Source organism: Scylla paramamosain, unplaced genomic scaffold, assembly GCF_035594125.1.
Source record: "Scylla paramamosain isolate STU-SP2022 unplaced genomic scaffold, ASM3559412v1 Contig69, whole genome shotgun sequence".
NCBI lineage: Eukaryota > Metazoa > Arthropoda > Malacostraca > Decapoda > Portunidae > Scylla > Scylla paramamosain.
The window spans coordinates 190001-203052 of record NW_026973734.1 but is presented as its reverse complement, the minus strand read 5'-3'; the positions used below and the strand labels follow the sequence as shown (position 1 = coordinate 203052).

General features: G+C 44.6%; 2 protein-coding genes and 1 long non-coding RNA gene across 7 annotated transcripts; 1 reads left to right on the top strand and 2 right to left on the bottom strand.

The window, feature by feature from the left end:
• The first annotated feature begins 279 nt into the window (after positions 1 to 279).
• Positions 280 to 1627, top strand: LOC135098593 (uncharacterized). Of its 3 annotated transcripts, none has more exons than XR_010267156.1 (3): positions 280 to 328; positions 1081 to 1303; positions 1463 to 1627. It is a non-coding gene; the product is annotated as an uncharacterized LOC135098593 (long non-coding RNA). The 3 variants fall into 3 exon arrangements; XR_010267158.1 differs by having other exon boundaries at positions 293 to 323; XR_010267157.1 differs by lacking the exon at positions 280 to 328 and adding an exon at positions 470 to 765.
• Positions 1628 to 1649: 22 nt separating this feature from the next.
• LOC135098592 (uncharacterized) lies at positions 1650 to 12032 on the bottom strand. 3 transcript variants are annotated; one of them, XM_064000952.1, is made up of 5 exons: positions 4588 to 4666; positions 4293 to 4437; positions 3464 to 3588; positions 2680 to 2842; positions 1650 to 2204 (listed from the first exon to the last, which is right to left on the bottom strand). In XM_064000952.1, the coding sequence occupies exons 3-5, from the start codon at positions 3576 to 3578 to the stop codon at positions 2111 to 2113; spliced, it is 372 nt and encodes a 123-aa protein (XP_063857022.1). In that variant the 5' UTR covers positions 3579 to 3588; positions 4293 to 4437; positions 4588 to 4666; the 3' UTR covers positions 1650 to 2110. The 3 variants fall into 3 exon arrangements, with proteins under 3 accessions (XP_063857022.1, XP_063857020.1, XP_063857021.1); XM_064000950.1 differs by lacking the exons at positions 4293 to 4437; positions 4588 to 4666 and adding an exon at positions 11793 to 12032; XM_064000951.1 differs by lacking the exon at positions 4293 to 4437 and having other exon boundaries at positions 4588 to 4677.
• Positions 8331 to 10206, bottom strand: LOC135098599 (uncharacterized). Its single transcript, XM_064000956.1, has 3 exons — positions 9907 to 10206; positions 9404 to 9792; positions 8331 to 9237 (listed from the first exon to the last, which is right to left on the bottom strand). The coding sequence occupies exons 1-3, from the start codon at positions 10204 to 10206 to the stop codon at positions 8331 to 8333; spliced, it is 1596 nt and encodes a 531-aa protein (XP_063857026.1).
• Positions 12033 to 13052: the final 1020 nt, after the last annotated feature.

Here is a 13052-nt window from a genome sequence, read left to right as displayed (position 1 = left end):
CCAGTAAATCAAAGGAAATTGCCACTAAACCATGAAAATACCCTTGCAAAACTCGTCACCTCAATAATCATAATTTCAATCACTAAAGTCACGAAAACATCCTTGGAAAACCAAATAACTTTAGCTCGGGTTTGTTAAAAGTAGTGGAGGTATTTTCTTTTCTTCCCTTTTGTTGCCTCAGCCCGGTGTCCCTCTGATATGAAAAAAAAAAAAACAAGACATTGAAGCGTTCGAGATAGCGAAAAAGTTACGAAGCTTCAGCAGACGTGAACTAACGCCTGACTCTAGCCGCGTCGCTCTCTCTACCTCCGTCCGCCGCCCAGGTAAGGTCAGTGTTGTTTTGTGATTATTCTGTTTGCTAGTGGATAATGGTGTGTTCTTGGTGACGGTGGTTGTGTTGTGTTGTGGTGGGCTTGATGTATCTGCAAAAGCTGGGTGAGGGCGAGGAAAGGTGAAAATGAAAGTATAATGAATCCAGCTTTATTGGTGCTCCGTGTTTGATGTTCCTGTCCCTCATTTGTCGCGTTGACAGTCGACAGGTGCGTGACAATCTCCTAGCGTCATACTGTAACGCTCTGCTGATTCAGGACATGTCAGGTCTCTCCGGGGTTGAAGTGGCAGCAGCAGGAACATGAACACCCAACACTGAGTACAAAGTTATCCTGTGTTCAGTGTAATTACCTTCAGATCATTCACTTTCCCTCGCCCTCCTTGCCCTGCTCTTCAGTGACATGACACTCCCACGACACACGGAGCCACTACCAGGTGACCTGTAATCTTTTAACGAGGTGTAATATTTTAATGGTGTTATCTTTTAACTTGTAACGGCTCGTTTATTGTAATGAGCATTTGGAGTTATAGAAAGCTCAATATTGAGGTGATTGTATTGGTCCTTGTGTAACTGATTGGTATTCAGGCGTCTTGCATTTTCGTCATTTTGGATTTAGGTTAGCGTAAATATTTTTGTACAAATGTGTCGAGTGACGACCTAGTTTGTTTGCGTCGCTTAATTGAAGTCTCTACTGTCTGTACTCATTGATTTATTTACTAATTGATTGTGCTAAGAGTATTTACTGTTAGGTCATCCCAGCCACGTGCCGCCGCCTCGCTCCGCTGCTTCACAAGGCGCTCCACGCGTGCCACAGCCAGCCGGCGCTCCCTATTGGCGGCCTGAAGACCCACGCACCCCAGCAACAAGGTGAAGGCTGTGCTCTGGCAGGTCGCTCCAGCTTGCCATCATAGGTGCTAGCCTGCCCTGAGCGCCCTCCTCTCTGCCTGTGACGCGCCGGGGGTGTCTGGCTGGGTGAGTGGCTCAATTCAAATATTGTTTCAATTGAACGTTGTTCTCGGTTAAGAACTTTTTAAATCGTTTAATTCTGATGTTTGGTTATCAAATAGTAAAAATCCGTCTTTTTAAATTCGTTTGTTTCCAGTTCAAATCCACCTCGTCTGTCCTGCACAGATGAGTGGTGACGCTGCAGTGACCTCGCAGACTGGCGGCGGCACTCCCCTGCAATACGTCCCCTGCATTGCTGTAACAAAGCAGCCGTGTGAGCGACTCGTGGGCTGGCGCGCCGCCGGTTAATGATGTACGAGAGGCTCCCAAATATATATTATTTTTAGTTAATTTTTTTTTTAAATAAAAAAAAATAGTTTTTAATATAAAAAAATATATGTATAGTTTTTATTTAATAAAAACTAAGTTTGCTCATATCTGAAAATGGTCGTGGTGTTTCTCCGGAGAGTCTTCGAGGTATTTTGTAAGCGAAACGAGTAACTGCACGTTTTGAGTAAAAATGGTTTTGTTGAAAAGTTTAAGCTTCCACACTCTGGCACTCGCCAACCTCTCTATCCACTCCCCACAGCTGGCATCGTATTCACATCCAGGAAAGGGAAACGAACACTATTATTGTATTTTGTATATATGCATAACGAACATTATTGCATTTTATATATATATGCATAAAGATAATTATTGCATAATATATCTATAATTTAAAACAATTATAGCCTCCTATCTACATAATGTACAGGCCCCCTATGCAGGGTGAGAGGAACTAAGGGGGGCGGGGATGGACGCGAAAACCAAGATGCCTTGATGTTGATGGGTTTATCGCAGGCGATGAGGTGAAGCAGAGGCAGCAGCAGGGCGGAGGCGAGGCCAGCTCCGGCAACACCGCCCTTGAGATCCCACGGGGTGTTGGCTGCAAAAGAAAAAACCTGATAAGAAACCTCTGCAAAGGGATTGGGGATGCAAAGGGATTGGGGATATGTTCTGCAAAGGAACATTTGAGATGCCTAAAGGAAACCTCTGCAAAGGGATTGGGGATATGTTCTGCAAAAGAACATTTGAGATACCAAAAGGAAACCTCTGCAAAGGGATTGGGGATGTGCTCTGCAAAGGAATATTTGAGATGCCTAAAGGAAACAAACGCTGAGCAAACAGCCTAAACCTCTGAACTAAATACCCAAACACCACCCATATCCCCTGCCACCACCCTCCTACTTTCCCTCCCTTTCATTTCCTTTTTCCTTTTTCTCCTTCCCTTCCATTTTCTTGCCCTTCCTCCCCCCAACTGCCATACTCACCTCCCCTCCCCTCCCCTTTCCAGTGCTCCCATCTACCCTTACACCTTGTACTCTCCTCTCCCTTCCCATCCCCAAGACCCGCTCTTATACTCCTCCAGCAGTGTCTCCTCCTCCAGGCTCCCGCAGGTCCTGTAGGGCAGCTTCTTGGGGCGGTCCGGGTCAGGACACGCCCCTGATGATGATGGTGGGGGGTCCAGATTGCGGCCAGCCAGCACGCGGGATAAGTCCAGCTCAAGACGACCTGCGCTGGGGCCTGCGTCAGGAGAGGAGAAGGGTGAGGGGAAGGCGTGTGTGAGGGTGTATGGGAAAGGAAGGTGTGTGTGAGGGGGTATGGGAGGAAGGAAAATGAGTAAACTAAATGAAAGGAAACTTTATTAATGTGATGCAATTATGAAGTAAAAGGAGGAGAGAAGTTGATGAGATGATGATGAGAGGAAGAGATGGAATGAGGGGAGACTGAGAATAGCGACACAAATGAGGACTCAGCGTGACCGATGAGATGAAACAAGGAGAGGGACAAAAGAGGAAGAAAGACTTAAATATGACTGATAAGGAGAGGTATGAAAGAGAGAAAAAAAATAGACGAAAGGAGGTGATTGGATGAGAAATGAGAGAAAGGAAACGATAGACGAAGGGAGATAGAAATGAGAAACATGAAAAAGGAAAAGAAAAAAATAGGCTAAAAGGCTGAAATGAGAAACAAATGAACGAGGGAAAAGTAAAATATAAAAGAATGAATTATCGGAATATATAAAAAAAGGAATATTGAAAGAAGATAATCAAAGAAAACTGACCAATAAACGAACTGAAGGACTGACTAAAGAAAACAAAAATCTCTTATTCCCTCCCTCCACTACCCCACCCACTCACTCACCCATGAAGTGCACCACGAAGGTCACGCACTGCTGGTCACTGGACAAGGTCACCGTCTGGAGATCAGCTGCTAGGAACCACTTGGACGCCCCTAACACCTCGCGCATGTCCATCATGAAGGTAGGCCTGGAGGAGGAGGAGGAGGAAAAGGTAAATGAAAGGGAATAAGGTGGAAGAGGAAGAAGGTGAAGAAAGGAGGGAGAAAAATATGGGAGATGAGAAAAGGTGACATTTTTTATCTATCTATCCATCTATTTATCTATACATCTATCTATCTATCTGTGTCTCCCACCTTATCTAGCTTATCTATCTATACATCTATCTATCTATCTATCTGTCTACCACCTTACCTAGCTAACATCAGTATTGCTGTAACTCTCTCTCTCTCTCTCTCTCTCTCTCTCTCTCTCTTTAATCCTTCTTTGTCTCTTTTCCTTTCACTCTTTTCCTCATTTCCTTCCTTCTCTCTATGAAGTATGGATTCCACGTGTAACCCGCCGTACACACCTGGACTGGAAGAATTTCACATCTGCGTCCACACCTACAGGGTTTACGTACACGGACCAATTGTGCTGCCGCGTCTGGACACGTGCACAGACTCAATGCGTACATGATTGTTTCGTCAAAACCACTGGGTAGAGAAGGTCGAACGTTGCATTCAACTTATTTTACTAAGTCGATCCAACCTGAGAACAATTAACTAACTACCACAACATCACAGAGCATAACACCACAAATTCAAAGTATCCAAACTCATACAATGCTAAATGTTCAGCCATCAAACTAGAAAGTTCACAAAAATTATCTAACCTAAACAAATATTCACTTACAATATTGACCAAGCAGCGGTAAATAGCCCACAGTCCTGGGCACATCACACAGGCATGGTACACAGCTTCCCCGCAAGCTCAGCGCCTGGCACAACGTGTTAACACACACACACACACACACACACACGCAGCAGACCACCCACAGCTACGAACAACAATCAAACAAATTTTCACGGAACGGCTGGAGCAATACCAAACACGTATCCGCATCTGCCGTATGGAACAAAACAATACAACCTACAAATCACGTGTCTGTATTGCACCTGTACACAAAGCTCCACTTTACATGACATACCAAGGAACAGCAGGGAACCAGCATGGGCCATGTCACACGGCCGCCACACCACACACCCTGGCGGAAGCAGCCACTACAGACAACTGACCTGCAGAGCTGCCAGATACAGGGAAATTTCCCTGTTTTAGGGAAATTTAGGTCTCAACAGGGAAACAGGGAAGAAAATTCAAAATGTTCCAAAATCTAGGGAAATTTTGACCAACGGACTCACACCCTTCATCCGCAGTCCCCACCCTTGTCCTCCTCCCATCCTCTTCACTCGTCATACGTACAATAATTATTTGTATTAATTTTTATCAATTATTTATTGTTTCCTTTCCCTCTCAATTGAATTTCAATCCACTTCTGAGGTCTCTCTCGATCACTATATCCTTCCTCTACCGTTCACTCTTCCTTCCCTCATCCCCAAACAGTGTCATGACTTGTACGAGACCCGTAGACCGTCCCTTCCCTTCCCTCCCTCGCCCCTGCTTGATAGCTGAACGTGTATTTCTACGAGACAGAGACGCGTATTCACCCTGTCCGCTTCCTACGAGCTACCAGTATACGAATCTGCCTCCCTCAGTGGCTCAGACGCTCAGTCTGTCATACACTGTCGCTCGGCTCAGGTCTGGAAGTCTCTGAAGGATTCTGTTACTGGAACACGTACAGCAGTCATGTCTACTCCTCCAGCCAAACGCAAACGGCAGCCATATTCGCAGAAATGTGGCGGCTGCTGGGTGCTGGCTGCTGGCGCCGGGGTGAAGTAAGAAACAAACAAAACGCGACATGCGCACTGCAAACAGTAATATCAACAAAAAGTAATCAAAAGTAAGTAACAATAATACACAAACTAAATTTCGTGATATTTTTACGAAACAGTGATCAAACACGTACACGCACATACGTACACATAAACGTACGTATTTTGTTTCATTGAATAAGAAAATAAAATAAATAGCTGGATAAATGGATAATATGAAGGATAACAAACACTGAATGAAAGTACAAGGAAATAAGAAAAAAAAAAATGCGAGGATAAGAAAGTGGAAACATGAACGTAAATTTGAGGTGATAGAGAGGGAAGTGAATTGTGAAAGGCGACATGAATAAGGTGACGAAGTTCAATATAGGAGGTAACAAGAGAGGTAACAGAAAATTAAAGAAAAGATAAATAACAAAAAAAGAAGAGAAAAAAATGGTTAAAATAGAAACAAAACATAACAAAAATATAATCGAAAAATAACAAAGACATCCCCCTTAATAAAAGAAAGAAAGAAAGAGAGTAAAAAAAAGTTATCAAAGCACAGAAAAAAAAGAAAAAAAAAAGAAAAACTCGTGAAAACAAGCAAGGCGTTCCACTCACCACTTTTCTGTTGTTCCTGCCGGGGTGTTTCAAGTTCATCTCCATGAAAGTCTCCCCAACTGACGCTGTGTGTGTGTGTGTGTGTGTGTGTGTGTGTGTGTGGAAGGTGAAGGGATGCGTTGTTATTATTGCTATTGTTCTTTATATCGTTGTTGCTGTTGTTGCTTCTTCTGCTGCTGCTACTAATACAATAATAATAATAATAATAATAATAATAATAATAATAATAATAATAATAATAATAATAATAATTCTCTCTCTCTCTCTCTCTCTCTCTCTCTCTCTCTCTCTCTCTCTCTCTCTCTCTCTCTCTCTCTCTCTCGTTTTATCTCCTCTTTTCGTCTTCCTTCTTCTCTTTCTACTACTAGCACTACTACTACTACTACTACTACTACTACTACTACCACCACCACTACACAAATACAATTGTAAGTATTGCTTAATACCACCACTATCACCACCACTACTACCACTACTAATACTGCTGCTGCTGCTGCTGCTGCTGCTGCTGGCACCTCTCTGCTAATAGTGCTAATACCACAACCACTTCCCCTCTCTCCTATTGCCACAGATTTCAGAGCGCTAGGCAGGCATTCCGACTCTCTCTCTCTCTCTCTCTCTCTCTCTCTCTCTCTCTCTCTCTCTCTCTCTCTCTCTCTGTGTATTTAGTATTCGCATTTTCTTCTATATTGTTTTAAGTCTTCCATCTTGTTATTCTTATTCTCCTCCTCCTTTTCCTTCTCTTATTTGATTACACACTTTTCTATTTCTTTCGTAATTTTCCTTCTCCTCCTCCTCCTTCTCTTCCCCATTCCCTTCCTCTTCCTGTTCCTCCTCTTCTTCTTCCCTTCTCTTGTTCCATCTCTTCTCCCTTTCCTCCATAGTTAATTCTTTTCGATGCTTTTTCTTATCTTTCTTCCTTCCCTCCTTCCTTATTTCCTTCCTTCCTTCCTTCCTTCTTTTATTACTTCCTTTCTTTCTTTCTTTCTTTCTTTCTTCCTTTCTCTCCGGCGAAATTTAACCTCATTGTTGCAGCGCTAAAGTCAGTACTCTCTCTCTCTCTCTCTCTCTCTCTCTCTCTCTCTCTCTCTCTCTCTCTCTCTCTCTCTCTGCGCTTCATCTCCATAGAAATCACCGTTAAGTGCGAACATAAAGATTTGGGGAATTAAAACACAATTAAGTAAGACTCGGGAATCTTCTTATCTTAACTTTTCACTTAATCCCCAAATGAGAGAGAGAGAGAGAGAGAGAGAGAGAGAGAGAGAGAGAGAGAGAGAGAGAGAGAGAGAGAGAGAGAGAGAGAGAGAGAGATTAGATAGATTAGCAAACGAATTAACTTATATACAAACAGACAGACAGACAGACAGACAGGCAGACAAACAGAAAGACAAAGGACAGGTGATGAACAGGAAGGAAACAAAAATAGAAAGGAAGAAACAATTAAGAGAACAAGAAGAGAAGACAGATAAAAAAAAAAAAAAAAAAAACAGACAAGCAAAGGAAACACCTGAGAGACATGTACACACCGAATGACAGACAGACAGACAGACAGACAGACAGACAGACAGACAGATTAAGACTTGCAGCATAAATGAATAACGCACGTCAAAATAAAGCAAATAAAGAAGGTAAACTATCTCACTTCAGGATGGAAATTAAAGAAAAACTCTCTCTCTCTCTCTCTCTCTCTCTCTCTCTCTCTCTCTCTCTCTCTCTCTCTCTCTCTCTCTCTCTCTCTCTCTCTTTTTGTACACCAATCAATACATAGTTAAAGAGAATGTTACAAAATATTTTTACATATAATGTATCACTTTACAGGCTAAAGGGAACATTTTTAGTGTTTCCTATCTAAAAGCCTAACTCTAAATGTTACTAACAATTGTTACTCTGGTGCTTATGGCAACCAGACGTTCACACATTCCTTGAATTGCTGCAGATTAATTTTACTGAAGTCTATCTGTGCAGCAATTAAGGTGTTCCATAGTTTACCATAATGATGGACGTACTGGCGTTGATGGTGCCAAGTACGGCATCAACACTGAAATAATTCAGCAGGCATTAAAGTGACAGCCCGGGTGGTCACTTGTGCCCGCCGCAGGGGCTGGTGGAGAGCTTGGAGATGCGGGATTCGCTGTTGTTGTATTTTGTACATCACAGCGAGGCCCGCTACGTCCCTGCGATGTTGAAGGGAGTGGAGCTTTGGCTTATTTCTGCCTCCACTGTCCTTTATGAACCTCACTGCCCGAGCCTGTACCCTGTCCAGGAGGGAAAGATGCCTGCTCGCCGCTCCTCCCCAAGCAAGGCACGAGTACTCCAGGGAGGAACGAACTTGAGCCTTGTACAAGATCTCCAGGCCTTTGTCGTCAAGGAGCCACGACATCCTCCTGAGTGACGCCAGCTAACCCGAGGCCTCCCTGGCTAGACGCTCTATGTGGTGCCTGAAGGTCAGCGCGGAGTCATATGTGACCCCCAGTACATCCATCTCGTCTTGCCGCCGTATAGCTTGCCCCTCAAGGCTGAGTTGGAGGGGCGTCCTCGACCTTGAGATGATTGACATTTGTGTTTTGTTTGGGACAAATTTTACTTGCCACTTGCTGCCCCACGACACAATGCGGTTCAGGGTGACGTTCATGTGGTCGGCCGTGTCAGTCTCCTCCCCTGGGCTGTAGCTCTGAGCCAGCGTGAGGTCATCAGCATAATCTCGTACACTGGGGATTAAGTGCAGGAGGTCGTTTATGCAGATGTTCCAGAGCAGGGAGCCGAGACAGCTTCCCTGAGGAACACCTGATCTTACTGCATGCTGTTCAGACTCCTGGCCATCAATGACCACTTTGAGATTCTTCTCTCTCAAGTAATCACCAAACAGCAACAAGAGGGGCCCATCCACACCTGCTGCACGGAGCTTTGCAAGGAGACCTGCATGCCACACCTTCTCAAAGGCCCCTTCAATGTCAAGGGCAACAACTGCAGTGGCCTTCCCTGCATCCAGAGCAGCACTCCACTCCGAGGTGAGCAGCAGGTGCAGGTCAGCGGCCGATCTGCCCGGCCTGAACCCAAACTGCCGGCCACACAGTAGGTGGTGCTTCTCAAGGTGCTCTGTGACTCTTGAGGCCACTATGGACTCGAGCACCTTGCTGAGCACAGGCAGCAGGGACACCGGACGATAGTTTTTAGCCACTGTTTTTTTTTTCATTTTTCTTGTGTACTGGCACAACACTAGCCACTTTCCAGATACTTGGCCACCTGCTGGTCCGTAAGCACTGGTTGAATATCGTAGAGAGTGGGCGAGCCAGCTCATCAGCACACTGGCGAAGAAAGTGTGGGCTAACGTTATCAGAACCCACTGCTTTTGTCACGTCAAGTTTTGAAAGCACTGCCTTCACTTCCACTTCACTCGTTGTGGCAAATGATAATTTTTCTTTCACTATGTTTGGTAGTGAGGGTGGAGGTCTTTTAGGGTCGGAGACGCACATCTTATCAGTGAAGTGCTTGGCCAGGAGGTTTGCTTTATCTCGGGCAGACTGCGCTATTGTACCGTCATCCCGGTGGAGGGGAGGAATGGTGTTCCCCCTAGACACACCTTGTTGCTCCTTAACAAGACTCCACCAACATTTGGACCCCACCCGGCTTCCCCGCAGCTTCCTCTTGAGATCTGTCACCCATTGGTTAGAAGCCCAGCCTTGAGTAGCCCTCATGTGGTTGGTTGCCTCCCTGTGTCGCTGTCTGTTCCAGGCTGTGGGATGCCTCTTAAAGGCGAGCCAGGCATGGTACTTTGCGTCGGAGGCAGCTCGACATTCTGGCCCAAACCAGGGTTGGTCTGATCCCTTGGCTTGGTGTGTGGAGTGGGGCACCCAGCGGTCCTGCAGGGTGTGAAGCAGCTCGGTGAACTGCCCCACCTGCTGGTCAGTGTCTCCACATAACACATCATCTCAGTCAGTAGTTTTGAGGGAGGCTCGCATAGCCTGCCAATTTGCCTTCTCCCACCTCCACAGAGTTCGAGTGTGGCACTCCTCACGCGGCCTCTTGAAACTAATCCTTGTGAGGACTGCCACATGGTCCGAAGTGCCTACAAAGTCTAGGGAAGAACACTGTATGGTATCGGAGGGAAGGTCGGTCACGACTGGATCGAGGGATGATCCAGAGCGGTGGGTGGGAAAGGTGACATGGTTGTGCAAGTCGTGCACAACCATGAGTGTGTTAAATGCTTCGCGCACTGTGTTTTGGTTTAAATCACCAATAATTATCTCATTTTCACACTTATTTGGTACCATCATTGCGTCTATATTCACTGTCAGGTAGTCAATGAGTAAAGTGCCCTGTGACGGGGGGCGATAACACCCAACACACAATAAACCTTTCCCGTTTGTCTGTCTGTGACTTTTAACACTAGTAATTCAAGCTCCTCGGGCACAGGATTGGCCGGTTCAATGACCTTAACACTGAGCGTTTCTTTGTAACAGAAGGCCACACCTCCATCTTAGGTCGATCGGTCCTTTCTTTGCCAGGCTCTCTCTCTCTCTCTCTCTCTCTCTCTCTCTCTCTCTCTCTCTCTCTCTCTCTCTCTCTCTCTCTCATCATTCCTTCTTTCTCCTCCTTTCTGTTTTCATCTCGAGACTTTCCTTCTATTTATTCATTCATTGTTTGCTCGTCTTAGTTCCTTCCTTATTTCCATCACATCACTCCTTTCTCTTCCTCTCTATCTCGCTCCCTTTCATCCTACGTTTTTCTCCTCCTATTTTTTCTCCCTCTCCTTCCATTTCATCTCTTTCTCTCGTCCCTTGTTTTGTCATTTCTCCATCTTCTGTTATCAAGCTCTCCCTTCTTTCCTCTCTCTCTCTCTTTCTCTTCCTCTCTTAATCTTTTGCCTCATTCTTCGTCTCTCTCTCTCTCTCTCTCTCTCTCTCTCTCTCTCTCTCTCTCTCTCTCTCTCTCTCTCTCTCTCTCTCTCTCTCTCTCTCTCTTCTCTGCCTTTCTTTCCTTATTTGCTTATCTTTCTTCCATTTTTCCTTACCTTTCCATTTCTTTCTTGCCTTCATCTATCACTTTCTTTTCTCTATTCTTCTCTCTTCTATCCCTCATTTACTCCGTCTTTCCTTCCTTCTATTCCTCCCTCAATCCTTCTCCTTCTCTTCCTTCTTTTATTCTTCTCTCTTCCATCTCTTCTCTGCTTCCTACTTCTTTGATTCCCTTTGTCCTTTCTACCCTTCCTTTCTTTATTGTTCCCTTCTTTATCCCTCCCCATTCCTTCCTTTTCCTTCTCTACCTCTCCTCCCCCTCAATCGTTTCCTATTTCATACCTCCCTCTCTCCACCTTCCCTTCTCTCCATTCCCCTCATCCCTTACCAAGCTATACTCCCTCTCTCACTCTCTCTCCATTTCCCCATTTCCCTCCCTCTTCCCCCTTCTCCCATTCCTTATACACTTACACCATCCCTCCCTCCTCTCTCCCCTCCATCCTTTGCCAATCCGCGTATACATTCCCTCCCTCCCTCCTTCCTTCCTTCCCGCCTTCCATCCCTCCCCATCCTCCCTCCCCCTCTCCCAGGACATTAAACCTTCCCCTTCTTAATTAGATTCGGAATGCCAGTTCGAAGCTTCATTTAAAAATTTTCATAACGAAGCAGCTGGTCGAGGCTTCAAACCCAGGAAAGACCTCTCTCTCTCTCTCTCTCTCTCTCTCTCTCTCTCTCTCTCTTAACCCCAATAATACTTATGGTACAAGTCCTCATCATAACAACAATGACTGCGTATATCAATAACAATAGTAGTAGTAGTAGTAGTAGTAGTAAGAGAGAAGCACCCTGCCAACATGTATATCCTAAGAGAATAAATAAAAAAAAAAAGCAATTTATCTTTATACCTTGAGATGAAGTTGCCAGCAGGAGGAAGAGCAGCAGAGACGAACTCATCATAGGCGGGTGTTGGCGCCGGGAGGAGGAGGGAGAGGAGGAGGAGGGAGGAAGATGAGAAACTTGCAGAGGAAGAAAGAAGATGAGAAGAGGGCGATGTCCCCTTTTCATGACTGACAACGAAGCCAAGAGAGAGAGAGAGAGAGAGAGAGAGAGAGAGAGAGAGAGAGAGAGAGAGAGTAAACCTTCCCAGCGGCAGCAGCATGCACCACCACCACCACCACCACCACCGCCACCTTCACTATCACTGCCTGTCGTCTCCTCGCAACTTTACCAGCGGAAGGACAGTCAACCTAACTACACGTCAAGTTTGTTTCTCTCAGAGAGACTCCCTCGCCTCGCCAGACATGTTTTCCTGAGTACATTGCACGTAGGGAGGTGGCAGAGGACCCAAGATGCCCTGCTTGCTCCAACGCGCTGCTCGCTATCTTCACTACTGGTCTCCTGCGAGGGACTGAGTGGTAAACATGATCTTGGCGCTTGTGCCTTTCGTCTTTCGTGGTCATCAGGGTCTCTGGGGCAAATTTATGGGTGTTTTTTTTTTTCGATTTTTTAAGGGTTTTTGGGTTCTTATATTGTTTTTTTTCTTGGTTTTCGTGTTTTTTTTTCTTTCAGTCTTGTTTTTTTTTATCCGTTTTTTGGTGTGTTTTTGTGCGTCTTTTTTGTTTTCTTTGGGTGTTTTTTTTTCTTTGTTTTTTTTTTTCTGAATTACCGGTGTCTTTTTTTGTCTTTTTCAGGACAACTTTTTCTTTTCTTTTCTTTTTCTTCATTAAAGTTCTGTTACATTTATGTTTTTTTCAGGTTTCTTTTCTCTTAATTTTCTTTTTTTTTCTGATTTCGTAGTTATCACATCTTTTTTTTCCTAATTAGTCAAAAAAGCTTATAATATTTTTTTTTCATTTTTTTCTCCGTTTCTTTGTACAACCATCTTAATCTTTCTTGTTTTCTATTCACTGAAGAAACTAAAAAAAAAAAAAAATCAAGAATCATCAAATAACGTTTACAGAAATATCAATATACTTTTTTTCTCTCTCTCTTCTACACAAGCTACCAAGTTTAAGCGTCTCTGCTGATATTTTTTTTTCTATTTTTCTTCTACATACTTTTCATTTGGTCTAATTTCGCATCAGTCTCTGTCCTGCAGGAATGAATGGCGAGGCAATGAGAGTCTGTCTATCTTCATCAAGTTCTCGCCATTCTTTTCACTCTGA

Excerpts from the sequence above, each read along its gene's own strand:
- LOC135098592 (XM_064000950.1), bottom strand. The coding sequence starts at position 3,578 with ATGATGGACATGCGCGAGGTGTTAGGGGCGTCCAAGTGGTTCCTAGCA. Across the intron at positions 2,843-3,463 it reads CTTCGTGGTGCACTTCATGG|GCCCCAGCGCAGGTCGTCTT; the intron begins GTGAGTGAGTGG and ends CTCCTGACGCAG. Across the intron at positions 2,205-2,679 it reads GAGGAGACACTGCTGGAGGA|CCAACACCCCGTGGGATCTC; the intron begins GTATAAGAGCGG and ends TTTCTTTTGCAG.
- LOC135098599 (XM_064000956.1), bottom strand. The coding sequence starts at position 10,206 with ATGATGGTACCAAATAAGTGTGAAAATGAGATAATTATTGGTGATTTA. Across the intron at positions 9,793-9,906 it reads CTCTGTGGAGGTGGGAGAAG|GACCGCTGGGTGCCCCACTC; the intron begins GCAAATTGGCAG and ends CACACCCTGCAG. Across the intron at positions 9,238-9,403 it reads AAGCACTTCACTGATAAGAT|TGTGCTGATGAGCTGGCTCG; the intron begins GTGCGTCTCCGA and ends TTTCTTCGCCAG.